This window comes from Salvia hispanica, chromosome 1 (assembly GCF_023119035.1).
Source record: "Salvia hispanica cultivar TCC Black 2014 chromosome 1, UniMelb_Shisp_WGS_1.0, whole genome shotgun sequence".
NCBI lineage: Eukaryota > Viridiplantae > Streptophyta > Magnoliopsida > Lamiales > Lamiaceae > Salvia > Salvia hispanica.
The window spans coordinates 10,595,088-10,621,710 of record NC_062965.1 but is presented as its reverse complement, the minus strand read 5'-3'; the positions used below and the strand labels follow the sequence as shown (position 1 = coordinate 10,621,710).

At 36.3% G+C, this 26,623-nt stretch overlaps 5 protein-coding genes across 5 annotated transcripts; 4 read left to right on the top strand and 1 right to left on the bottom strand.

Annotated features, from left to right (window-relative positions):
• Window positions 1-1,268: 1,268 nt before the first annotated feature.
• On the top strand, window positions 1,269-4,406 carry LOC125201652. The gene is made up of 3 exons (XM_048099854.1): window positions 1,269-1,623; window positions 1,975-2,055; window positions 3,875-4,406. The coding sequence occupies exons 1-3, from the start codon at window positions 1,465-1,467 to the stop codon at window positions 4,253-4,255; spliced, it is 621 nt and encodes a 206-aa protein (XP_047955811.1). The 5' UTR covers window positions 1,269-1,464; the 3' UTR covers window positions 4,256-4,406.
• A 663-nt stretch (window positions 4,407-5,069) lies between these two features.
• Window positions 5,070-6,879, top strand: LOC125204945 (probable serine/threonine-protein kinase At1g54610). Its single transcript, XM_048103751.1, has 4 exons — window positions 5,070-5,366; window positions 5,503-5,775; window positions 5,848-6,387; window positions 6,470-6,879. The coding sequence occupies exons 1-4, from the start codon at window positions 5,070-5,072 to the stop codon at window positions 6,854-6,856; spliced, it is 1,497 nt and encodes a 498-aa protein (XP_047959708.1). The 3' UTR covers window positions 6,857-6,879.
• Window positions 6,880-18,262: 11,383 nt separating this feature from the next.
• LOC125186845 (glutathione S-transferase T3-like) lies at window positions 18,263-18,913 on the top strand. The gene has a single exon (XM_048083313.1). The coding sequence runs from the start codon at window positions 18,263-18,265 to the stop codon at window positions 18,911-18,913; it is 651 nt and encodes a 216-aa protein (XP_047939270.1).
• An 825-nt stretch (window positions 18,914-19,738) lies between these two features.
• LOC125200550 (26S proteasome non-ATPase regulatory subunit 12 homolog A-like) lies at window positions 19,739-23,211 on the top strand. The gene is made up of 11 exons (XM_048098198.1): window positions 19,739-19,889; window positions 20,000-20,197; window positions 20,451-20,558; window positions 20,642-20,746; window positions 20,818-20,874; window positions 20,975-21,171; window positions 21,543-21,642; window positions 21,774-21,886; window positions 21,971-22,124; window positions 22,269-22,346; window positions 22,766-23,211. The coding sequence occupies exons 1-11, from the start codon at window positions 19,887-19,889 to the stop codon at window positions 22,988-22,990; spliced, it is 1,338 nt and encodes a 445-aa protein (XP_047954155.1). The 5' UTR covers window positions 19,739-19,886; the 3' UTR covers window positions 22,991-23,211.
• Window positions 23,189-24,317, bottom strand: LOC125200551 (ethylene-responsive transcription factor ABR1-like). The gene is made up of 2 exons (XM_048098199.1): window positions 24,030-24,317; window positions 23,189-23,770 (listed from the first exon to the last, which is right to left on the bottom strand). The coding sequence occupies exons 1-2, from the start codon at window positions 24,175-24,177 to the stop codon at window positions 23,427-23,429; spliced, it is 492 nt and encodes a 163-aa protein (XP_047954156.1). The 5' UTR covers window positions 24,178-24,317; the 3' UTR covers window positions 23,189-23,426.
• Between the last annotated feature and the right edge of the window lie 2,306 nt (window positions 24,318-26,623).

The window sequence follows — 26,623 nt, the reverse complement described above, 5'->3', positions numbered from 1 at the left end:
GGAGGGTAGAGCTATCTGATATGTCGTTGTCGTGAAGGTTAATCGGAAAATCAGCGGCTAGGTCAATTCCGGAGCCATAAGTTCCTACGGTACCTAGATCGAGGGCCATTGTTGGTCGATACCTCTTGTCACGATTCCACAAGTTGGCATTGTTGTCATCCCATCCCCCGCAAAAGGTGTAGAAGGCATTCTGAGTAGCTGGAGACATGGCTCTCATATGAAGATCTGTTGGGATTTGTAGGGGGAGAATCGGGATTCATTTTTTGTGAATGAAAGATAATTAGATGAGAAGAAATTGGAGTGAAGGGGTGATGAAGTGAGGTGTGAAGAAGGGGTATTTATAGAGTAAAAAAAGTGTAAATAATAAATGGAAAATTAATAAAAATTGAAATGGGAATTTTCGACCGATTCCACGGTATAAATCCCCTCACAATAGAACTACTAAAAAACCATCGGACTGCCCACAAACTTTTGGGAGTCGTAATAACATGCGGCGGAATTTCCGGCTTCATTGCTGATGGCCTAAAAGTCCGACATACTTGATCCAAGTCCAACCTCCATAGATCCCTAATTTGGCCCATAATAACTATATATAAAAGACACTAGACACTAGACACGAGACAGAAGAGATATATCCTCATAATTTCGCCCCCTTCTCTCTTGAATTTGTTGAAATTTCAATCTCTTTGGTCCAAAGTTTTTTTTTGTCATTCTTCTTTCTAGTCTGTTCCTTTTGCTATTTTGTCAAGCTTTGCTGATCGTCATAATGTGAATTCAGAAAATAGATTAGAAGATTTTTGGTTGAGTACGAAGAACTTTACACAGAGACATAGTAGCGATCATCGATTCTTCAGAGAAATTCGATAACTTCTGAACGGTAGAAATAATGATTAAGGTATAATTCTTTGCATGAATTATTTATGAGAACCTATGAGTTACTATTGAATCTCATTGGATCTATTCTTTTAATTTATTTGGATATGCAAATCTGAATAATTTAATATAACTCCAACATTCCACACCCATAATTAATGAAAGAGATAGTAAAGGAATCCCTAAATTTGGGGTAAAGTGAGTGAGATTAACATTTAACTAACTTTTTTTCATTTATTTCAGTTCATATTTTTCATGATTCAATTTATTTGACGAATTAATAAAATTATTCGTAAAGATAAAATTTAAAAGAAATTGAACGTGGCAATTGGCAAAGCAAATTCACGAAACCGAAAGCCCCGCGTATAAAAATCTGCGGTTTCCTTCTCCATTCCACCTTCCTCGTTGGAATCAAAACCACGCCATTTTGCTTATATATTTTACCCCAATCAACAAATACACACAACACGCACTGCCCACGCACCGTCCACCAAATCTTAGGGTTTCCTTTCCGCACAATCCAAGCGAACAAGGAACAAATTCGATTTTCCATTTCGGACTTTCCACTTTTTGACTTTTTTCCTTTTGCGAATGGCAAAGAAGAGGAAATCCGACGCGACGCGGCTGGACGAGGTGGATCGTGGCATGTACACCGCCTTCTGCGGCGCCGCCAATTCCCTCTCGCAGCTCTATTCGCAGGCAGTCAACCACCAGCGCCTCTCCTTCCACGCCGGAGAGCGACACGCCATGGTTTGTTTTCCCCCCTTTCGGTGGCTCTTTCTTTCATTTTGTATATCGTTAATTCGATTTTATGGCTGTTTGTCTCGAGCGATTGAGCTGAAGGAGTGGAGAATTTTTTTGCTTGAGTCTCCTTTTCATGATTGATAATTTCCTAGGCTAATTTTTGCATAATCGATGATTGTTTCAGCTGAATTGTATGCTTTTGGGATTTTATTTTATTTTGTTGAATTGATGTTTGAAATGTCGCGTTTTTCTCTATATATATGTGGTGTGTATATATTTTCCAAGTATATAATGCGTTTGGATGATTTAGAGGCTAACCTTGTTTTTAACCCATCCTAATCTGTTTTGTGGTTGTAGGAGAAGCTTTATAGCTGGCTTTTGAGGCAGCAAGAAAATGGTATTAGAGTGATGCCCGGTGACATACTCGCCTATGTGCAGGTCTCTCCTTTTCCTATGATTTAAGTTGCGATTGTACGTTGTATTTCTATGCCCGTTTAAAAGTCGCCTGGTTTTGAAACCAGGTTTTGTGCACATTTTAACTTTGTTTCCTTGAGTTGTATTATTGTGTATGCAAAAGCCACAGGGATGTCAATTAGTATATATAGTTTCCTGTTAAATTGAGTCTAATGTATTTGCTATGATCTGATGAATAATGCAACTAGTCATCTTTGTACAACATTAACTGAGTTTTCAACTAATTACAAGGCCTTCAGTTAATATTATATTCATTTTTCAGCAAAATTTTGTATCTTTTGATAACCTGCACTAGGATGGATTGTTTACAGAAAGCTATAAAAAAATTGTTGAGATAATAGACTCATGTAAATGGTATTTGATTGGTTGTTTGTTTTGGGGAAATGGCGAGATGAGGACGTGGCAAGCCTACCATTCTGTATTAGAATGTTATGTAGGTCATCAAATTCCCATTGTAGATATCAGGACACTACAATTTGTGGAAACTGGTTTCGAAGTGACTCAAGTGATAGTATTCATTTTGTGGCTATTGTTTCATTAGACAATTTGATGGTTGTCTGAACCTCAATTCACTTTTCGCTTCTTGGATCATCATATTGTTCTCTCTCTGTTTCCTTTTATTTTGGCTTCCATTCCGCTCCTCTCTACCTCTTCTTTTTCCTATCCCTTAGTTTCCTGGTGGCACTACAAGTACAGGTGGTAAAGAGAAATAACTACCATATTTACCAATGCTCCCTCTTCTTCTCCCTCTCCAAGGGAGGAGATAAATAGAGATGTAAAGAGAATTAACTACCATAACCTCTTCTTCGTAAAACTCCTTCTTCAATAATGGGAAGGGTATTTTAGAAGGTATTATACCTTCTTCAATTTTGAAGAGGTAGCTTTACCTCTTCTCCACACAAAAGGTAAATATGGTAGTTATGTTTGTTTGCCTTTTTGAATTTATCTTCTTCCCTTGGATTTCACTTAAAAAAGTTTATTTACCTTTTTGAGAAGGTAAAGAGAAATATAAATTCTCAAACGATTCTCTATAATTGTGCAGTCTCTGCTGTAGTACTCTCTCTGCCCACGGTAAGTGAGTTGTATTCCTCTTTGGGCCGTCCCAACTAACGTGATGCACTTCTTTTATTGGCAAAAGGCAAAACTCTCTCTCTCTCTTACTTTATCATCGTTCCTACTCTTTCTCTCTAATTTTTTCTCCCTTCTGCGTTATTCTCTCTTTAGTTAGTCACTAAACAACAGTACCTATTCCTCACTGACCATGGGACGGAGGGAGTAATAAATTGTGTAATCTTTATTGGGTACAGGCATAGTCAGATTCATTATTAGCCTCTTTGTTGCATTAAATTAACGGTTAATTACCAGTATATTCAATTCTTCATTCACCTACTTTTTTCCTGTTAAAATTTTTAACTGTTACTGCACCCCGTCACCCCACTCCCTGATTTTTACCGGTATCGTCCGGGTGCGCCCTGCGCCCCTAACAATCTGCATGTTGGCTGATATGATAATAGGGGCCTAATTATTTTTCTCGTGTTTTGTCATTTGTATGTGAGCCTTGGTTGAACTATGTTTTTCGTCATACTCAAATCTGACGCCAATATTTCTGTATAAAATTGTGGCAAAATCTATTTCTGTGGAACTGCATGTCTCATTATCATTTGGAAACTATCAAAATGGATAGTGTATGTTACTTTGCCCTTATATTTCAATTGCTGCAACATTGCAGGATTCTTCTATGTTCCACTTTCTAAAATCTTAGTGCAACTTTGAAAATTTGCAGAACGAACTCGATTTTGGGACGGATGAGACTCCATCGCTACCACTCCTCACTCAGCAACTTTCTCAAACTGCAATGCAATCAGCTCACACAGGAATCCCAATATCATCAAATGTATTTGGTCCTTCAGCTGCTGGACAAGGATTGCGTTCCGGCATCTCAGACCAACCTAAAAACACTGTATTCTCTAATGCCCTCTCCAGTCCCGTTCGTCGTAGCCTCCAGCATTACCACCCGTCGCAAGGCAGCCAGTATGCAAGCAACAACGCTGTACGGGGCAATGATAATAGCAGCACCCAAACCAGAGATCTTAACCCCCCTAGCTCTAACGATACCTCGATGGAGATGCACGCTGACAGCCCTGGCCACGACTCACCTTACTAGATTCATCTGCCCGCTAGAGAGTCAAGCAAGCACTCTAGAGGGCAAACAAGAAATCAAATTGTAGTTAAGGAATTGATGATACTAACTCAAAAGTGTGAACAAGATTGAATTAAGTGCAAGTGAATTTTATGATATTGGAGGTTTCTTTTCATGTTGCTATTTATTCTTGTGTGTTGAATATTGTAAAATGAATAACATAAATCCAGCTAACATTTCAAACGTAACTATTTTAAAATAAAGGGAACGAATTAGTATAAAAAACTTGATTTAACATAAAATTACGAAAAATTTATTTAGATATATTCGTAATGTTCATTATTATAATGAGAATCATATCCACACTCAAAAATCAAACCTGAACATTGTACGATTTTTCGAACTTTATTTCCTGTAACAAAAACATACAAACATAAATTTGAAGTAATGTAAAACCCTAATTTAGTTAGTTTAAATGAAACACAACACTTATAACATATTACATATCTCTTAAACACACATAAAAACAATTACAAATCTATAGAAAAAAATCGTGTACACTTTGTCAAAATCCCATTTGTCAAATTTTTGCCTAACATAGCCAAACAAAAAATAATAAATAATCGATGATGCATACAATTCTTGGTATATTTCTTGGTTAATTGGCGGAATTTACATTGCATTATCGCATCGCCGGCTATAGCTGTTTTTTACTTCCCTCACATATTATCATTATTCATGACCATCATCTCATGATCATAATCACTATCGACACCCACATTCCTCGGAATAACCGTAGCCCATACTCGGAGATTCACCGCCGCAGGAACTAGCATTAATGGGGTGCGTTCAAGGCAAGGGTCCATACAGCCCCCCGAGCACAGCGACGCTTGAGAGGCTGAAACGAGACGGCAGCTACGTGAGAGTCGACAGGGACGCGGAAGAGAGGAGGATCAGCAGGGAGAGCGAGAGGAAACACAGTTCGCAGAGGATCTCAGTGAAGAAAATCGTGGCCGTTGATGAGACCACGACCACGGTGGATGGATGGCCGAGATGGCTCGTTGAGAATGTCAAGCCGGATGCTTTGGCCGGCTTGGTCCCCAAAACCGCCGATTCTTACGATAAGCTAGCCAAGGTTCGTAGATAGTCGTAAAATTATTTCAAAAAAGTAATTATTACATATGGATTGGTAAACGAAATGTTCCAAATTTTCCTGGACTATTTGTATCTATATGCATCAGGATCCTGATTCATGAATATATGATCATCAGGTAGGACATGGAACGTATAGCAACGTGTACAAGGCGCGCGAGAAAGTGACCGGGAAGATTGTGGCGCTAAAGAAGGTGCGATTGGACACATCGGAGCCGGAGAGTGTGAAATTCATGGCAAGGGAGATCATAATATTGAAGAAGCTTGACCACCCCAACATAATCAAGCTTGAAGGGATAGCAACTTCAAGAATGCAATATAGTCTCTATTTGGTGTTCGATTTCATGCCTTCCGACTTGACCAAAGTCATCTCTCGACTCACCGAGCCTCAGGTAACGATCGATACTATTTTCTAGGGTCACAACCTTACATATCATTCACACACACTGACATTAGCTCAATAGGCAAAGTGCTACATGATGCAACTCCTGTCGGGGCTGCAGCATTGCCATGACAAGGGAATATTGCATCGCGACATAAAAGGTTCTAATCTGTTGATCGATAAAGATGGAGTGCTCAAAATTGCGGATTTTGGGCTAGCAAATTGTTACAAGAATAAGCCGCGACGGCCTTTAACTAGCCGGGTCGTGACACTATGGTATAGAGCTCCAGAGTTACTTCTTGGCGCCACGGATTATGGCGTTGGCATTGATCTATGGAGTGTCGGGTGCATCCTGGCCGAGATGTTCGTGAAGCGGCCTATCATGCCCGGCCGCAATGAGATTGAACAACTGCACAGGATTTTCAAGCTGTGTGGATCGCCGTCAGAGGAGTATTGGAAGACGGTGAAGCCACCGGCAACCTTCCGGCCACCACAGCAGTATAAGGCCAACTTGGAGGATGCATTCCCGCATTTTCCAAAATCCGCTCTAGGGCTTTTGAGTAGACTTCTATCCCTTGACCCCGCCATCCGAGGAACTGCAGCTGAAGCCCTCAGAGACGAGGTCAGTACCAATAGAGTAACAAATTACTGTGCGTGTGTTGACCTAATGGTAAAGTGGTTAATTTCTGATGCCAATATTGCAGTTCTTCTTAGCGAGTCCCTTGCCATGTTCCCCAACTGCTCTAACCAACCGCCAAAGAAAGGTCACATTCACCGGAAAAGATGCATATGCCAAACAGGAAACGGACAATAGCTCGTCGAGCCCACCGCCATCTCCAACTCCTGCAGCTTTCCGTGCTCTCCACAACCGTGCTGCAAAAACCGAGGCTCACCCGAATGCTCTGAAAAACATAAAGAATTATCCTCTGCTTCTCGCCTCATTAACCGAAGCTGCTAATCACCTCAAGGAGAGCAACTCCGGCCTCTATCGACGTTCGCTCTCTCAAGTCGATTTTCGAGATCTTGATCTCAATAACATCTCAAAGTTGCTTGGCTTAGACCACCATGACTCACCACCCTCTTTGGCTTAATTTGTATCAATAATTATGTAACTTAAAATCATGGATGTTGTTGTATCTCTTACTACATCTGCAGTATTGTATTGTTATTACATATTTTCAAGTACATATTCTCCTCTTTTCCAGCATCTACCTAAGTTTCACTCCTCTCAGTCTTCACGTTGTTTCCTCTTTATACACCCTAGCAGAATTTACATATTTTAACTCGCAACAACTCATTTGTAGTCGAAGTAAAATTAAAATGATAAAAATCCACAAATTCAGAACATGATAAAATTAATGAAATTAAAATGATAAAAATCCACAAATTCATATTTACGTTAAAACATAAATATGATCAATTTAAAATGTGAAAAAAAAAATAAAGAGAAATTTCATTTATACCTTGAATAACATGAAATTGAGTTTGGGAAAATAAAAATTCAAATAAATCAGGAAAGATGGGATAATTGTGGAAGTACATGTTCATGTGACGAGTGACATATTTAAAATCGACTAACATATCATTGCATATTTCACTAGAATAGATGCAGATGGGATAATTGTGAAATTTTCATCTTTTCGTGATTTAATTTTTAGATTTTGAAAAGTGCAGATTTGATCAAAATTTTGACCATCTTTTTTGATTTATTAGACAATTTACCCATATTTTTCTCAACAATATTCTTTTCTTATAGTATTAATAATTTTTTTGGTTGTTGTTTTTGTCTTATAACTGTGTTGTAGATTCAATATAAACACAATTATTCATAACAATCAACTATGTAATATTTTTTTTAATTTGAAATCAACTTCATATATATAACTAGACTACACCAAGCTTTAGATTACACATTGCGACATAAAAAAAAAGTAGAGATATAAACACAGTCGTAATATAATGGAAAAAAATCACAATTATTTATGTAACAGAAAATAAAAAAAAAAAAAATTGGCAATTAGATTAACTCAACAGCCCTTTTCGGCCTCCTCGCTCCGGTCACCGACGACGGGACGATTGGTCGGGTTTTCGGCTAGGGTTTTCCCATTCTCCTCTCCGTTTGTCGGAAATAACTGCTCGCTCCAAATTTTGAAATTCTGGAAATAATTATTCTGCTCTTGCGTCAACGATCCAGGTGGCGGATCGCCGTCGCGCCCAAAGAAAAGGTCGACATCCGCCTGCGTAACGCCGAAACACAACGTAGCGTGTAACTTCTCTCCAAGTACGGCCGCCACCTCCATGGAGACGATCGCGACGTCGTTTCTGTCACTTCTCGGACTCGGAGAGTTGCTCATTATTCTCTCTTTCGATGTGAGTTATGAGGTATGTAAATTGTAATTGTGTGTATACATGTATAATGTATATATAAAGACACTATATACGAGTTCGAATAAGGAAAGGATCAGGGGTTAATACCAAAAATGAAATAATTAATTTTATACAATTTATTTATTGCAGTTTGATAATGCACTACGAATATTTTAATTGATTTTGTCATCTTTAATTTTAATCTGATAATGATGAAACTCACAATTTATAAGTTTTTTAATTTACGAAGAGCTAGAGCTCCTCTTTTATAATTGGATTTTATTGTTTTATTTGGACGTATTTTAAAATAAGAATAAAAATGTTTAGAAGCATGAAAAAGCAGATTTTGTATAATTAAATGCATTTAGTAATTTAACTATGGTTTTCTATTTTAGGATTTTAAAAATAACTATTCATTCTCAAACAAATCTTAAGATAGATCACATCTAAGTTAATATAATCATGAATTTAATTTGTGTCACTCCCTGCAATATTATATCATCTTGTTTAACGTTTGCGTATTACGTAAACATGTCATCAATCTATGTCAATATAAAAATTTTAATTAGTTGTCAGAATAAATCAATAATTTTAACAAGCCATGTCACCTAATTAGTTCTTTCGAATTTGTTAAAAAACAACTTTCATATTAGGCATATTGGCATCTAATATCACGAAATTTTCAAAAAGTTGGGTTTTTCCCACGAACTTTAAAATTGGCAAATAATATCACGAACTTTACCCCGTGTTTGTTTTTTCCCACGAATGAAAAAATTCATGTTATTTAATAGATTGAAGAACAATTTTAGAGGGTTTGCTTCAAGAAAAACTATCTTCAAAAATTGAAAAACTTGAAACTTTCAAAATTGTTGTCGAGAAACTACGAAAAAAATTGGTATCGTAATATTATTTGTGAGAATTTTTTCATTCGTGGAAAAAAACAAACACGGGGTAAAATTCGTGATATTATTTGCCAGTTTTAAAGTTCGTGGGAAAAATCTAACTTTTTGAAAATTTTATGATATTAGATGCTAATATTCCTTATTTTTGTATGTTCACAATCTTATTTAGTCAGTGCCATGAAATTGTATGGATTGATATGCAAGGAGGCAAATTAAATGACCAAGAATTATGGATCCCATTTTCTAATATTTATCCAATTCTTACGCGGGCAAAAGATTTTCAACTTTAATAAGAGGATAATTTAGTCAAGATGTTGTTCTTTTATCCACGTATCATGAAAGAACCACTACCACACAATATATTGTGACTATTATTTATAATTACAATTTTATAGTACTATAATTAAATCAAAGAGGTTACTTCCTCCGTCCGTGAATAGGAGTCTCATTCTATTACGGCACGGATTCTAATAAATATTAAAAAAAGTGGATGGAAGAAAGTTAGTGGAACAGGAATCCCACTTATATATATTAGTTTTAAATGATATGTGAGAGAAATGAGTTGGTGAGATGTGGGGCCTCTTTACCATTTATGATAATTATGAACCAGGACTCTTATTCACGGACAGACTAAAATGAAAAAACGGGACTCTTATTCACGAACGGAGGGAGTATATTTTAAGATTTAATAGTTTTAAACTTTATGAAAATATTAATGAACAAAATTCATCAAATAAAAATTTATTCATTTCACTAAAGTTCAAAATAATTCTTTTTCCTACGTCACTCGGATGAAATCGAACCATTTTATCTTCAATTAACACAACGACCACTTCTGTAAGTGCATTCGTAACGCACTCTTCTATCATGTTTCGGGTGACAAAACACGTAAGAGACGCGTTATAGGTGTCCTGCCAGATATCAGACCTTAATTAACTATTGAATTTTACTTTTCTTTTTAGATACTTAATTGCATTAATGAACAAAATTCATCAAATTAGAGGACTTGTTAATATCTTGTTTACGTCAAACCAAAAAAATATTTATGAAAATATGAAAATTTCGAATTATGTTTGTCAATAATTTTTATTGACTTGTTATAACTTTTACCGGAGCAATAAAAAAAGGGGCATACGAAATATATACTTGTCAACTTTGTGGCAAACATATATTATTCCATCAAAACTATATAATATAATAATAAAAAACCGTTTCTTTCAATAAAACGACCAATTCAATTCCTCTTATCTCATGTGAAAATCCTTTGGTCAGCGATCAAATTCAAACCTACGTGTATGGCAAACTTTTCCACTCTTACATGCCCTATAAATACACACACAACACACTCCCAAAAACATCACATATCAAAATTCAACACCAATCCAATTTCCAAAACCCACAATTTGTATTTTCACATAGCTAATATTCTACATCCAATACCAAGATGAGGTTTGTTACATTTTTAGCCATCACGGTACTAGTTTTTTTGCTTATGGTACAACCGTATCAAGCGACTCGAATTCTAGATGAAGATGAGGAGCAATGGATAACGAAGAGGGGCACAAATCTACTACTGCCTTCCTTCCAACGGGGGCGACCGACCGGGCCTCCCGCGCCTAGCGGCTGCACGTGGGTCTCCGGGGGTGGAGGGAAGCCATGCACTGCCTCGGTCGGTAGCCGAAACTTTGCCGGTCAATCCCATCCGTCGGTGGCTTACCCAAAGCAAATGGCTCGGTTTGGCATCGCTAAGTAAAAGCGACACAATGTCGAAACTAACAATACCATCAACAACAACAAGATAATTGATTTTTTTTTTTTAGTTTGGTCCATGAATCAACTAAAATGTAGTAGTAATTTGTATTCTTTTCATTCTTTTTTATGGGTGTAGATTTTTTAAAAAAATTGCTTTTAGCAAATACTGTAGTAAAGAATAAATGTCGATACAACTATACAAGGAGGGAGAGAGATTAGCAGCTCTTATGTTGGAAGTAGGAATTTGTAATGAAATTAAAGAAATGGATTCTTTTACATATGTTTTATTCCGAATCGGATGTATCTATTGCATACTTGTCACTGGCAGAGTTACAACTTACATGCAATTTAGTTTGTAATTTTATATTCAAAATATAATTTCTGATAAATATTATAAGTAAAATTTGAAGATCATGATTTTGTTCGATGTCAGTGTTATAAGATTAATATTCATAAACTACGGCAAATTAGGAGGTTTGGAGATTTGTTAAATTACTATAAAGTGACGTTAATTTGTATTTTGATTTAGAATTTTATTGAGAAAGTTGTGAAATGTTTGGATCACTATACGCTTTTGTCATTCCAATTTGTACGTCTTATTTAGCTTGCATTTTCGAATAAAAAGAACATGTGACAATCTTGATCTTGAAATTTCTAAATTTAAATCGGCGGCGTTAATAAAAAAACAGTAATAATGAAAGTTTTAATAGGAGTATACTTTTTAATTACTACTCCGTATTATAGGAAACCGAAAAGCATGACCAAAAAAATTTAATTTCCATTTTCGCATATTTCAATGTCGATGTTGTATATGAATGATTTTGTTTAGAGTGAACTACCCAAATAGTTTCTGATCTTGTCGAAAAATACATAAATGGTCCTTAAAACTTTTTTATAGCATTTTTGATACGATAAGACTAAAAGAACTCGGGTACAAAAATTGTGAATTTTTAATATTTGAGGGCATTTTGGACCTTAAATATTAGTATACTATTTTTGTAATTTTAGTTACTTAAAATAGTTTATTGTCATTATGTGTTTCAAAATAAATATAGCCTTAAAAAATAATTTAATTGTACTTTATTTATTTTTAAAATTAAATATTATACATTGTAAAACTCAGTCGATACCGAAAAAAATTAAATCTAATAGTAACTTTTTTAAATAAAAATATTAAAGTGAATTATAGAAAATTCTTTTTGCATGTGAGATTTACTTTTACTTAAAAAATTTAATTTTTTTAAAATTTGAGAAAGAAAAATATTATAATGAATTATAGTAATTTTTTACTTATAAAATGTTACTTAAATTTTTAAATGTTACTATACTTAAGTGAAAAAAAAATATTTTAATTATGGTAGTTAAAATATAGTATAGTAAAAAAATATTTTTTAAGTATAATAATTAAAATTTAAGTAAAATTATATCTACCATAAATTAAATCAAACTCTTACAAGTAAAATTTTTAATATTAATATTTTAGTTAACTAAAGTAACTTTTTGTTATAAAACTCAATTTCTACGTTATTTAAGTAATTATTGAAAAAAATTAAGTGAATTATAATTCAAAAGAAAATGTTTTATGTTGTAAAAGTATATATTAACTAGTGTACTAGAAATGTAAATTTTTTCTGTCAGAAAAGATGCTTTTAATATGTCCAAAAAAATTGCAAGACTGAAGAGGTGCCAAAATTGTGATTTCCAAAGACCAAAAATGCCCTCCATGGTATTTAGGGGATTTTTCAAATATAGAGGGGTATAAAAAACGACATGTACCAAAAATGTAATTTTTAGGGACTAAAAAGGCTATAAATTTTTTTTAAAGATCATTGCCCCGGATAAGATTCATTGGTGTGCTTTTCGACAAGATTATAGACTATTAACGTAGTTCACTCTTTTATTTAAGAGGGAAATTAACACTGCCGCGGATGATCAGACAAAATACTTAATAATTTGATTAAATATAATAATTGTATTACGAATAAAAAGAATATTTAATATTAGTTATGCAAACTTTGACTACGTACAAAGAGTTTTAGTGTTATTCTAATAAACAAATAAAATTGATAATGTTCATTAGTTCATTTTATTCTATTAGGGGTATGAAAAAATCTCTTTCGGTGTTCAATGTTGAATTGAATCTTGAATAAGCTAACAATAATATACACTATATATTATTGTGCCTATAAATCTATAAGGTTAAAAAAATGGTAATTTTTAGAGTCTACTTTTGGATTGAAAGGAAATTTTGTTTACTTATTCATTTTCTTTTAATTTCGTTTCCTATTTTCGTCGATAATTATTAGTCAAAACATTAATTCAATCAACAGTAGACCTAAACTCAAGTTTTAAATCATCCTTGTCACACGAAAGACTGGCTGTAGAAATATTCAAAACAGATTTAAATTTTTTAATATAGATACTTGGTCAAATCATTTATGAATTCAAGTCAATTGGAGAAACTTTGAAAAATATGTTACTACTAAAAGAAAATAATGGTAAAGCCCAATATATACACGAAGAGTAATGCTACTAAGTCATTAGAAACTAATGAATGCTCAAAGTAAAACTACTAGTATTATATGATAACTATATATCAAAGCAAAAACTATTTAAATGGTAGAAAAAGGGAGAGACCAAATGAAATCAATAGGGAAACAATCATTCAATATTTCATACACTATTTCCTAAGTTTGTACTATCTGCAATTAAACTTAGGAAGTAGTGTGTGAAATAAATACTAAAAATTAATTACAAAATTGCATAATGTCATGTCAAACGACACCGTTTTATACCTAATGGTGAGCACACATCATAGGATCCACTACCGAGAAGGAGACCATCGAAAAAACTTTGAATAACAGCCAATCGAAGTATTTTTTTTATGAAGGATGAAATATGTAAATATAACGAACCACCAATCCTCCGGCGATCACTCGTCGCCAATTACCGATACGAGCACCTTGTATCAAATGTGACCTGGATAATTGACACAATTAACATATACACCCTCCGTCCACGATTAAGAGTCTCATTTCTAAATTGCACGGGTTTTAAGAAATATTAAAAAAAATGGGTGGAAGAAAGTTAGTGGAATAAGAGTCTCACTCGTATATATTAATTTTAAATGATATGTGAGTGGAATGAGTTAGTGGAATGTGGGGTCTCTTTACCATTTATGGTAATTATGAACCGGGACTCTTATTCGTAAACGGACAAAAATGGAAAAACAAGACTCTTATTCGTGGATGGAGGGAGTATAAAACAACCTCTGCTGTAGCATATATACTTCCGGAGGTGTGACTTGGCAAATGACAAATTTATGGTTCAATTCGAATTGTTAAATTAATGCTACTTTTACACTGAATTCGATTTGTATGTTTTCATTTGTGCTACTTATATGTTTGTGATAAGTCCAGGGTCGCAGCAAAGATAGAAGTGGAACACCCAGAATTAGTGGAGTTTTATCAAGTCACGCCTCTGGCGCGCTACGTAGGATAAGTTTGTGTCGGAAATCTATCGGGTCGGTCGGCCAAGGTGGTGCCGATGGGTGGCGGTCGGTTGTTCTTGTAAGTTAATTATAACATCATTTACACTTTCAAAAAAAAACATTTTTAAAAATAGTACTATGATTAATAATTTCAAAGATACGAGATATATAGTATAATACTATAATATTTCCCCCCATTCACGAAAAACAGTTTCATTTTACCGTTTTTGGATATCCAAAAAAAATAGTTTCATTTCTAATGTGGAAAATTTTTCTTTCATACTTTTCCTATTTTTTCTCTCTTTTTTATACTTTACTTATTTTTTCTCATTCTCCTTATTTTGCCTCATTTGTGGACAGAGAGAGTAGTAATTAATCTAAATCTAACTTATAAAATCATACTAAATACTAAATACTCCCATCGTCCCTAAAGAGTATGAATGTTGAGTTTGACATAGATTTTAATGCATTATTGATAAAGTAAGAGAGAGAGATGAAGAAAGTTTTTTAAGTATTGCTAGTGGAGAATGGATTCCACCCCATTAGAGAGAAGAATGTTTCCAAAATTGGAATGTTCATACTCTTTTAGACGGACGAAAAATGAAATAGTGCATACTCTTCAGGGACATAGAGAGAGTATGAATTTATACAATTACAATTCAAAAGCATTGAAAGACAACGAACGAAGTTTGAAATAAATTAAGTTGTTCTATAAACTTGCTAATTATTCAGATCAACTTTCTATAACTAGAAATCTAGAACTACACAAAGCTTTAGGTTACAGGTTGTCGACATAAAAAAATTGGAGGTATAAACACAGTTGTAAATTACTACTACTCCGTCTCATGATAGAATCACATTTGTGGTAACTAATTTTAAGAAATGTAAATAAAAATGAATTAGAAAAACACAGTTGTAAATTACTACTACTCCGTCTCATGATAGAATCACATTTGTAGTAACTAATTTTAAGAAATGTAAATAAAAGTGAATTAAAAAAGTTAATGGAATATGACGCTATTTCTTTAAATTAATTTTATAATAAAATGTGAGTGGAGTGAGTTAGTGGAATTTGAGACCAGACCTATTTATTATTTATAGTAAAAGTGAAATAAGATACTAGTATTCTGGGATGAACTAAAATGGCAAAATAAAACTGTTATTGTGGAAAATAAGGAGTAAAATAATGGAAAAATCACAATTATTTATAGTATCGACAGAATCTAAAAGATGTAACAACACATACTGACTTATTTAGTTGCATAAGCAGCATGCCCAAAAAAAACAGAAAAAAGAAGAGATGGCAATATTATGAACTCAACAGCCCTGCACGCCTTCTCTATCTTCAATCCGATCACCACCGACGACGGGATACTTATTGGTCGGGTTTTCGGGTAGGGTTTTCCCCTTCTCCCCTCCCTTTCTCGGCAATTGCTCGCTCCAATTTTTGAAATTCTCGAAATAATTATTCAATCCACGTGGCGGATCACTGCTGCGCCCGAAGAAAAGGTCGACATCCGCCGGCGTAACGCTGAAAAGCAATGTAGTGAGGAATCCCTCTCCAAGTGCGGCAGCAACCTCCATGGGATAGATCACGACGTCGTTTCTCTCTTTTCTCTGATACTATTAGTTACTATTAGCCAATCTCTCTTTTTTCTGTTTCTTATTTTTTCTTCTACGATGTGAGTGTTTGTAGGTATATACAGAGATACAAGTTCGAATAAGGAAAGATTATTTTTTTGACAAATCATAGGAATAATAACCACACTTAGAAGTATCATTTTTGTTCACTTTCATACACTTTTTTATCTTTTAATCACATTTGGTTTTGTCGCAATGTATAGTTTTTTTTATTTTATTTGTCATCGTAGTTGATTATTTTTATGTTTTGTTATGTTATATGGCTAATTAGCACTAATGGTGTACAGTAAACAACACGGGTCTGTTGTTCAAGGAGCACTTATATCCACTCCTGAGAAGGAGACTTTGTGAACACATGAATTCGACTAGGACAGAATTTGAATAACAACGCACCAAATTATTTTATTAAAAATAAAAGAATGAAACATGTAAATATAAATAGATCGAAAATTCAAGAATTAAATACATCGTAACGACAATTTACTTTAAGTCAAAATAAATAAATTAATAGAATAATTTAGGTAAAGACAATTTCATATTGTTCTAATTATAAAAACAATGTAAAGTAATTTTCTTGAAAAATATAAATACTTATGTTTTAAAAATATTAAAAAGTTATCATAGTCAGAAATTGTGGAAACACAATACACATTGCGCACAGTCGCGCACACATAATATATATGCCAATACATTTGAGAAGGTATAATTTCTTTTTTTTTTTTAGAAAATAAATCGAAAATATATATTTATTATCTTCTCAAAAAGGTAATTGTACGTTCTTAAAAAGTCAATAAAAAAGTAAATTAAAAGAAAAATAAAAATAACCAATTTTTATCTTTTGTATCAAGAAGAGATAAAAACACCTTTTTTCAAATGAAAGAAGATATAATACTTCATCAAATACCATTTCCATTAGAGCATGAATTTTTATGAAGAAGAGGTAAATATAGTAATAGTAGTAGTAGTAGTTATTTATCTTTACCTCTCCATTTACCCTTTCTTGGATATGCTTTAACATATTTTTTCTTTTTAGTTTCTTTCTTAATTAATTTTATATTAAAACATATGTAGTTTTAAAAGCTTTTATATTTAAGAAAGGGAAGGAGTGATAAATATTTATGCCAAAATTATATATTTGGGGACCAGGAGTGTGATCAAATTGCCAACTTTTTTAAGTTGCTAACTTGCTAACTCATCAACGCAGTGTATTAAAATGTCAATACATAATTTTGTTGAACTTCAATATAATGTGTTGATATTACTCCCCCCGTCCGCCTTTAGGAATCCCATTTATGAGCGATACGAATTTTAAGAAATGTTAAGAAAAGTGAGTGGAATAAAAGTTAGTAGAATAAAAGTCTCACTTGTATATATTAGTTTTAAATGAAATGTGAGTGAAATAATTTAGTGGAAGGTGGGACCCTATTATCATTTATGGTAAAAATGAATTGGGACTCCTATTCGCGGACGGACTAAAATGGGAAAACGGGACTCCTATTCGCGGACGGAGGAAGTATATGTTGACATTTTGATGTCATTATGTTAACATTTTTAATACATTATATTAATGAATTAGCAGAGTTAGCAGCTTAAATAGTTAGCAATATAACGCATCTATGTGACCAATAAATACCCTATAGTATAGTAAAGCTTATCAGAGATTGAATCATAGCAAAATAAATTAGGTGAGAAAATGGGATGAAAATCATGAAATAAGAGCGTCTCCAATGGCGGATATCCCGGTAGGACGTCGCCGACGTCCGACCGGACGTCCGCCGTAGTGGCTCCGAAGGGCGCCCGCGCCCGTCGCATGGGCTCGCCCGTCCTCCCCACGGGCGGGCGGACGTCCGCCGTTGTGGCGACACTCGGATGTCCCGTTCAGACGTCCGTTTTTTATATATTTAAAAAAAAAACTCTATAAATAGGGCTCGTTGAACTTCATTTCATTCACACCACTTGTGTTGACAAGTTTCTCTCTCTAAATCTACAAATTTCATTTCTACTACAATGGAGTACAATAAGAATTCCCCCACCATGAGCAGAGGAAACACACCCACGATTCCCACCGGAACAGAGGGAAACTTTGCGAGGATGAATCCCCAGATGGAGGGGATGAATCCCCAAATGGCGGAATGGCGGGGATGACGGGGATGAGTCCCCAAATGTTCTACAATATGTTCCAGTGGATGAGTCAGATGGATGGGATGATGCCCGGGGCAGCGGGGATGGGCGGTACGCCGTCAAATATGGCGGGGGTGGGTGGGATGATGCCAGGGGCAGCGGGGATGGGCGGTATGCCGTCAAATATGGCGGGGGTGGGTGGGATGATGCCCGGGGCAGTGGGGATGGGCGGTACGCCGCCAAATAAGGCGGTGGGTGGGTCAATGCAGCACAGGAGCCCGAGGACGCCTAGGGAATCTGTCTATCGCCCATATATAGATTTGTTGGCCGACGATTCACCTAGTACTGTTCCGGAGACTCAGTACGCCGGCATCGAGACTTTCTCTTTTGAGGAGCTAGGAGCGGAGTTGGGGCTATCGCCGATCCATGAGACTCCCGATGAGGCGGAGCTTGCTGCAAGGGGCAGGAGCAAAGATAAGGGCAAGACCAGAGGCGGAGGTAGGGGCAAGGGCAAAGTCTCGGGCTCTTCCTCGAACACGGGGGCAGAGGAAGAAGGTGAGGATGAGGCGGAGGAGAGGAGGACGATCTGGACCGTGTGGGAAAATGTCGCGCTTGCGAAGGCCTGGGTCGATGTAGTAGAGGATCCATATGTCGGGCCGAACCAGTATGTTGACCGATTGTGGCTTCGCATTAGTGAGGCCTACCGCATATGCAAACCGTCTGGGGCGAAGCCTCGCACTTCCGAGCAATGCCGGAAACAGTGGCTTCGGTTGAGGCCTAAGCTCGGTCGTTTTGCCGCCCTCTACCAAAACAACATACGCATGGCAACCAGCGGCATGTCTGAGGATGATGTGAAGAGACGAGCCTTGGCCTAGTACCCCGACAAAGAATTGAAGTTCAAAGAGTTTGACCAATGGGAGGCCTTTCTCGTGGTCGGGGAATCGCAAAAGTTTGGCGTGAGTGTCGACTCGGGCCGGAAGCGGACGAAGATCAACTCTTTCGGTGAGTACAGCAGCAGTGCCGGTTCGCACGAGCTCCCCGAAGCCGAGGAAGTGGCCCCGCTACCACGAACAGACTCTCCGCCGTCGTCGTCGCCCGATGGGGTAAAAGGCTGCGCAGCGGATGGTGAGGGAAAGCGGCAGCGGGTCCTACAAGGTCGAATCGGAGGCCCCAGAAGACCCAGGTAATGACCGTCTCGCCCGCGCGCAGCTAACAAAGACCCTGATGCAGAGCACGAGTAAGTGGTTTAACACCCACGATCCTGTGTTCAAAAGGCTGTGCAAGGATGTGGTCGATCAATGTCGGCGCGATTTAGGAATGCCACCCATTGATGATTATGGCGTCGAGATTGGGGGCGGGCACGTCGGAGGCGGCAGTGGCATGGGCGACGGGGACGAGGACGAGGAGGAGTGAGAGCCGAGGGTATTATGTAATTGTATTTTTAAATAATGTAATTTTTTTTTTAAAATTATGTAATTTTTTTTTAATTATGTACTTTTTTTAATGAAGTTTTCGAATTTTCCTGTATTCCGTGTCGACATTTTAATTCCGTAAATTATAAGTTCGTAGATTGAATAATTGCGGAAAGTTCTAGTGGGAAGTTCTAGTGATGTGACAGTGGAATGAAAGAGCTAGTGATGATGTAGCAGACAGTTTTGAGAGGAGCGCCACCGGAGACGCTCTAAATATAGCTGCATAAATTAATCTATGCGTCGTCATTTGGAGTATCGCGTGACTTGAACAAGAATTCAACACTCTGAAATCCCAAATATCCCCAATTTCTCTTCCTAGGGTTTTACCTCCAGCGGATTGCACGACAAATCTAAAAGTCGAATCACTTCCATCGAAATGGTAACCTGTCACATAACCTAATTTTCAATCAGCTTCTGCCAATTCAGTTTTTCTACCCAATTGTTGATCTCGTGGTGTAATTTCGGAGATTCATTGGCTCGATGTTGCAGGCTGATGGAGCTGGCAGTTTGGAGGCCAAAATTGAGTCGCTGCTCAATGTGGAGAAGCAGATGAGGCAAGTTGGCGACGTCGCCGGCACTCGGAAGGCCGCCACCGATATTCTGCAGCTATGCTACGAAGCCGGCGCTTGGCAGGCACTCAACGAGCAGATTCTTCTCATTTCCAAGCGCCGTGGACAGTTGAAACAGGTTTCCTTATTTTCACATTTTAGTTTTTCCTTTTTTTGCTTCTAGATTCATTTGGTTTGAGCTAAGATGCAATCGTATGCATTTTCTCCTGCTTTGACTTATTTTTTGTATTTAGCATTTTGTAATACGAAGTTGAAACAGTTGTTTGTGTGTGAGAGTTTTATCAGCCCTTTTGAACTCGTAGATGACTTGATAAGTGATGTTTCTGGGAGTCTTTTTGCTGTCTGAAGTTTGTCCTGTTTGGCTTATGCAGGCTGTACAAGCCATGGTTCAACAAGCAATGCAATATATTGATCAGACTCCAGATATTGATACTAAAATTGAGCTTATTAAGACACTCAACAGTGTATCGGCTGGGAAGGTGATTCATGTCCTGATACCCATTCAAATTTATCTCTATTTTGAGGACTTGGATGTCTAATGTGTTGCATAATTTGCTGACAGATTTACGTTGAGATAGAGAGAGCTCGCCTCATTAAGAAACTTGCAAAGATTAAGGAAGAACAAGGACATATAGCTGAGGCTGCAGATTTAATGCAAGAAGTTGCGGTGAGTTGTTTTCTCTTATGCACTAGGTTTTTTAACTTCTTCAGGAGTTCTCTAACAGATTTGTGCGGCAGGTAGAAACATTTGGAGCCATGGCAAAAACTGAAAAAATAGCTTTCATACTTGAGCAAGTAGGTTAAAGTTTTCATTTTTCTCCATCTGTGATGGGTGTCTTTTCTCAATTTTGTGTTTGGCTGATGGTGAAGGGTTTCTGTCTTTTGCATTCCATAGGTCCGTTTATGTTTGGACCGCCAAGACTATGTTCGTGCTCAAATACTCTCAAGAAAGATAAGTCCTAGAGTTTTTGAGGCTGACCCATCAAAAGAAAAGAAAAAAACTAAAGAAGGTGAAAGCATTGTTGAAGAGGCTCCTGCTGATATCCCATCTCTATTGGAGTTGAAGCGGATCTACTACCAGTTAATGATTAGGTATCCACCATTCCTTCTTTTGATCCACCATTTTGTTATCAGTGGGGACCATGCTACTTTTGCCATCATATATAATTCGTGCATAAGGGCTCATGAGATATGCATAGTCATACACACAAACATATAGCCAAAGGGAGGTAGCGTGCAGGTTTCGTTGCAGCCTGTAGCCATTAAATATCATCATTCATTCCCAGTGATGGATTTTGGTGAATGTAGGGATGCTTTTGGGCTTGAACAAAATTTATTACTTGCTTCCTCAAAAGTTTACAGTCTCTGATTCCTCCTCCCATCCTCCTCCAAGGAGTGAATCCATCTTTATCATGTATATACACAAGTGTAGGTATAATCTGATTGACTTTCAACATTTCTAGGTATTACTCTCACAACAATGATTACCTTGAAATATGCCGATGTTACAAGTCAATATATGATATCCCCTCTGTGAAAGAAGACTCAGCCCAGTGGATACCGGTATGATCTTTTGTTTTCCAGAGTGTTTTATTCATTTGTGATTGCTTTGAATTATCATCTCTAGCAATTAAAAATGTCTTGTGATCTGTGTTTCTGCTATCTGTTGCTAACTTTTATCTTATTTCCTGCAGGTTCTTAGAAAAATTTGCTGGTATTTGGTATTGTCTCCTCATGATCCTATGCAATCTAGCCTTCTTAACTCAACCCTGGAGGATAAGAACCTGTCAGAAATTCCTCATTTCAGGTTAGCTATTTATAGTTTGCATGGTTTTTCCTACCACCTTTTATAACTCTTGTGGTTATGATATAAGTTTATCCTTACCGATAGGTTACTTTTGAAACAACTGGTTACCATGGAGGTTATTCAATGGACGGCTCTGTGGGGCACATTCGAAAATGAGTTTGCAAAGGAAAAGGACATGCTTGGTGGTTCTTTGGGTGAAAAGGCAGCTGAGGATTTGAAACTCAGAGTAATAGAACATGTACTGCTTCTATAAACCAGTTCCTTATAAATTGTGATGTACATTTACTGTTTCCTCTAATGATGTTAATCTTCTGTTGATTATATTGGTTTAGATCTATTTATTATATGTGTACATGTAACTGTGAATTTGTATTCCTTGCAGAACATCCTTGTCGTCTCTAAGTACTATTCACGGATAACCTTGAAGAGACTTGCAGATCTATTATGCCTCACAGTCCAGGTCAGTCTGCATTATATTTATGAAAGATCCTTAGATATTGTTTGATGGTTACCCAATGTTTTGATTATTAAGCTATTACTTGTGCAACTATGTTTGACATGAGCTAATTTAACAAGCCAAAAAAATTTCTATTCTAGTTTAGTTTGCTTTGCCTTTCTGCAAATGATGTCTCAACTCAATTTTCTTTCTGCCCTTCCGGTCTGTGGTTATATTTTCAACAAACATTATCCTCATTAATTATCAAGAGAGTATTGGTTTCTTATGTTCGATTGTTTATCATTATCTTCTTAGTGATTCTGGATATTCTATTATTTCTGGCTCTGTCATGTTCCAATACTGTTGCGGAACAGCAGCTTACTCCATGATTCATAACTATCCACAAACCACCTCAGTTCACTAAACTCTCTTTATTATCACAGGAAACCGAGAAACATCTCTCAGACATGGTCGTCTCCAAAGCACTAGTGGCAAAGATTGACAGACCTCTAGGTCTGATCTGTTTCCAAGCAGCTAAGGACAGCAACGATATCCTGAACTTGTGGTCATCGAACTTGGAGAAGCTACTCGACCTCGTGGAGAAGAGCTGCCACCAAATTCACAAGGAGACAATGGTCCACAAAGCTGCGCTGAGTTTGAAAAGTTGAGCAAGTTGCTTATTCCAAAATTATATGATAGGAAAAATGGCTACACAAATTAATCCGTGGAAGGTAGGATTTTGGGCCGTGATCATCATCCCTCTATATTCGGCTTTTGACATTTAATCCTTCTAGTTTTCAATCGATTCATTCATTGTTTTGAGTCGAAGTATGTTACTTGTATGCTTAATTTGCAGTTTCATTTAATATCACAAATTATTGATGTTTCATTCTGAAAATTCAAGATCTTACAGCTCGTATGATTTAGGAAATTATTGTTGCTTCTCTTAAATCAATTCCGTAAGTTATCTTTTTTCCTAATAAAATGAAACGAGAAAGAAAGGAAAGCCCAAAAACATTCTCTTCGTGATCAACTAGACGAAGTCTGTTTTCTGTAATCCCAAGAAAACTGAGCTCCATCACTGCTGCTCTGGCTGCCCTCCGATTATTGAGGCCGGCTGTGAACAATTGGTTCAGGTGGCGTCCACTCGGCATGGATGAGCCTGACGTTTTCGGGGAAGTTGAGTTTGGCCTTGCTGCCGCGGAAATGGAGGGCTGCCTTGTCATAGGCCCGGGCGGCGTCCTCTGCCTTGTCGAAGGTGCCGAGCCAGACTCGGGCCGCCTTGAATGGGTCGCGGATTTCAGCTGCCCATTTTCCCCATGGCCGGTGCCGCACGCCTCTGTATCTTCTTGACGATGGATCTGCTTCATTTTCTTGTGAAATTGTGGGAGTGTAGCTGTAGATTGCTGCTGCTGATGATGCTATGATGCTTGTACCCGCTGCTGTGCCTGTCTCATGATGAGTTTGTTACTTCTTCCTATTATTATTGAGTATGATAGTCCCTCTTATATTTTAAAAAAAAAAGACAAAACTATCTAATTTTATCATTTTCTTTTTTAATAAAAAAAATCTAATTAGACGACATCGTTCAACTTATAAAGTGACATCCGCATATGATTTTTTTGGCTGCTAAATCAAATACAATATGATAAAAGAAAAACTTTATTGTGTGATGCTTTTAGTAAATAAATGGTTGCAAATAATTACCTAATTTAGAGATTCCAACAGAAGAATGAGTATATCGTCCGACGATAGATTCCTCATCACGTCCCCTTTTGCATGCACCATCTGGCGCCACCACTACCTCATTGCCGCCGGCCACCACGTGAGCCAGAGCTGACACCATAGCTGACATCTCTCTCTCTCGACTAAATCCAGAAACCAAGGCATTGCTAATATCATCATCAAATAAATCATTAATTCTCTCCCTTTTTTCACCTACATTTTTTCTTGAATTCGCCACCTTCAAAGAATAAATAGAAATTTTGGTAAATGTAGTAGTACTATATCTCAATCATAGGAGTATATATATGTAGAGTAGAGAAGTGAATTCTTTTATATGCCAACGAAAATAGTGGAATTAAAGAGAAGTTGAGGGTCAACTGTGAAGGGTCAGGGTGAGGTGTGAACTGAATACACACACGATAAAAAGTTAGGGGAATAAGAACTGAGCTCAATACACGGTTTCACATATTTTATCTGTCGGCGGAGATTGGCGGAGCCGACATCTCCACCGCCGCCTCACTTAATATTTTATTTTATAGGATGTAGTATATAAGTACTACTATTACTAATTCCTCCCCTTGTCCCGTTATTATAGTTTAGGAATTGTTTTACACAAAATTTAAGAAAATTATTTTTCCTTCGTTCTATAAAAAATAATATTTGAGATGACACGTCTGTAATGTACATAACTAGTAAAGTAAGATAAATGGAAAGAAAAAGTTATTGGAATATGTTCGTTGAGAATGAAGTCCGTCTCATTATGATAAATAGAATACCAAAAGTAAAAATAGATTATATTTATAGGATAGATCAAAATAGAAGTGAGAAGATTGTAGAAATAACTTTATATTGTTTGTTGTATAGTAGTACTATTTTTTTAACTTTTTATTGTTATTTTCTTTCTCATTTTGTTACTTTCGACCTTAAAACAACTATAAAATTGGTTTTCAAACCAACAATATTTCATTCTTGGTACCCAACTCATAACTCAAGATAGTTATTTCACGGAAAATCGGGTAAGAACACTTTTTAATATTCCTTTCGTTCTATAAAAATATGGGCGATTAATATGACACGAGAATTAAGACAATTTATAAAGTAAGAAAGAAAAGGAGAATGGTAGTTAAAGCAGTGTTCGTGGATAGTGAGACCCACATTATTAGTAGTGTTTAATGATGGTATAAGTTGTAAATAAGTTAATGTATATGGTCGGGATGTCAGTGTAGCCCGCAACCCGTGGGCTGGCCATAATAGCCCACCAAATTTACAGGGTAGGTTGGAAATTTATAGGCGATAAAATTAAAACCCGATTTGCCCGCACCTGATTAACCCGTAACCCGTTGGGGCTAGACCCGAAAATCCGATGGGCTTGCGCGAAAACCCAATAAAATTTCTATTATTCTATTTTTTATTCATATTTCGACACTTCATTGATCAATTTTATAATATAGATAACTAAAAAATAACTTTTAATTTTTATGTTAAATATACAAATTATATATTTGACTTTTATTAATATAATAATTGATAAATAAATTAAAAACCTCAAATTCACTAAAAAATTATTTAAATTTCTAAAACATGCATTAAAATTTCACTGGGATATTATCGGTAGTAACCCGATTAATCCACTGGGATAGTCCGAAACCCGAGCTTTTAGGGTTATGGTTGAACTTTTATAACCCGAAAGAAATCTCAACCCGACTAGCCCGCACCCGATTGACCCGCAACCCGAATAGGGTTGGCCCGAAACCCGGTGTGCCGACCCGATTGATATCCCTATATATGGGTAACAAATTGGGATAACTTTCCAAAAATGGAGTATGTAGGACGGACTAAAATGGAAAGAGCACATACTTTTATAGGACGGAGAGAGTACTATTAAGGACGCTAAGTTATGTGTCTAGCTATATTACCAACGCTTCATAAAGTGTCATTATTGTTAGTGTCCCTAACAAAATAAGTGGACACATAAAAGCGTCCTAAAAAAAGTACTCCCTCCGTCCTCGATTAAGAGTCACACTTTAACCGGACACGAGTTTTAAAAATATAAAGAAAAGTTGGTTGAAAAAGTTAGTGGAATGTGAGACCCATTTTTTTATATTGGTTTTATAATAAAATGTGAGTGAATTGAGTTAGTGGAATGTGAGACCTACTTACTATTTATGGTAAAAATGAAGTGTGACTCTTAATTGAGGACGAACCGAAATGGAAAAGTGTGACTCTTAATCAGGGACATAGGAAGTAAAAGATTAAGATAATTTACCATACACTTAGGGATGCTTTCTTTTGCGAATTAAATTATGGTTATTTTTAAAAATTTCCAAATATTAGTAATTGCGTCTCAATTTTTATGTCCGCAAATGATAAATTTTTGGTAGTTTTTCTTTGTGAACTTCAGATGTTAAATGTACAACATTGATCAACACACTAACTTTTGAAATTAGTGCTGGAAATTTTGAAATTAGTGCTGGAAATTTTGAAATGCTAGTAACAAGCACAAATACTGTATAACATCAAACACAAATACTCCTACACGTACTTAGATTCTTCAATGGATACAAATTTGGTTGTCA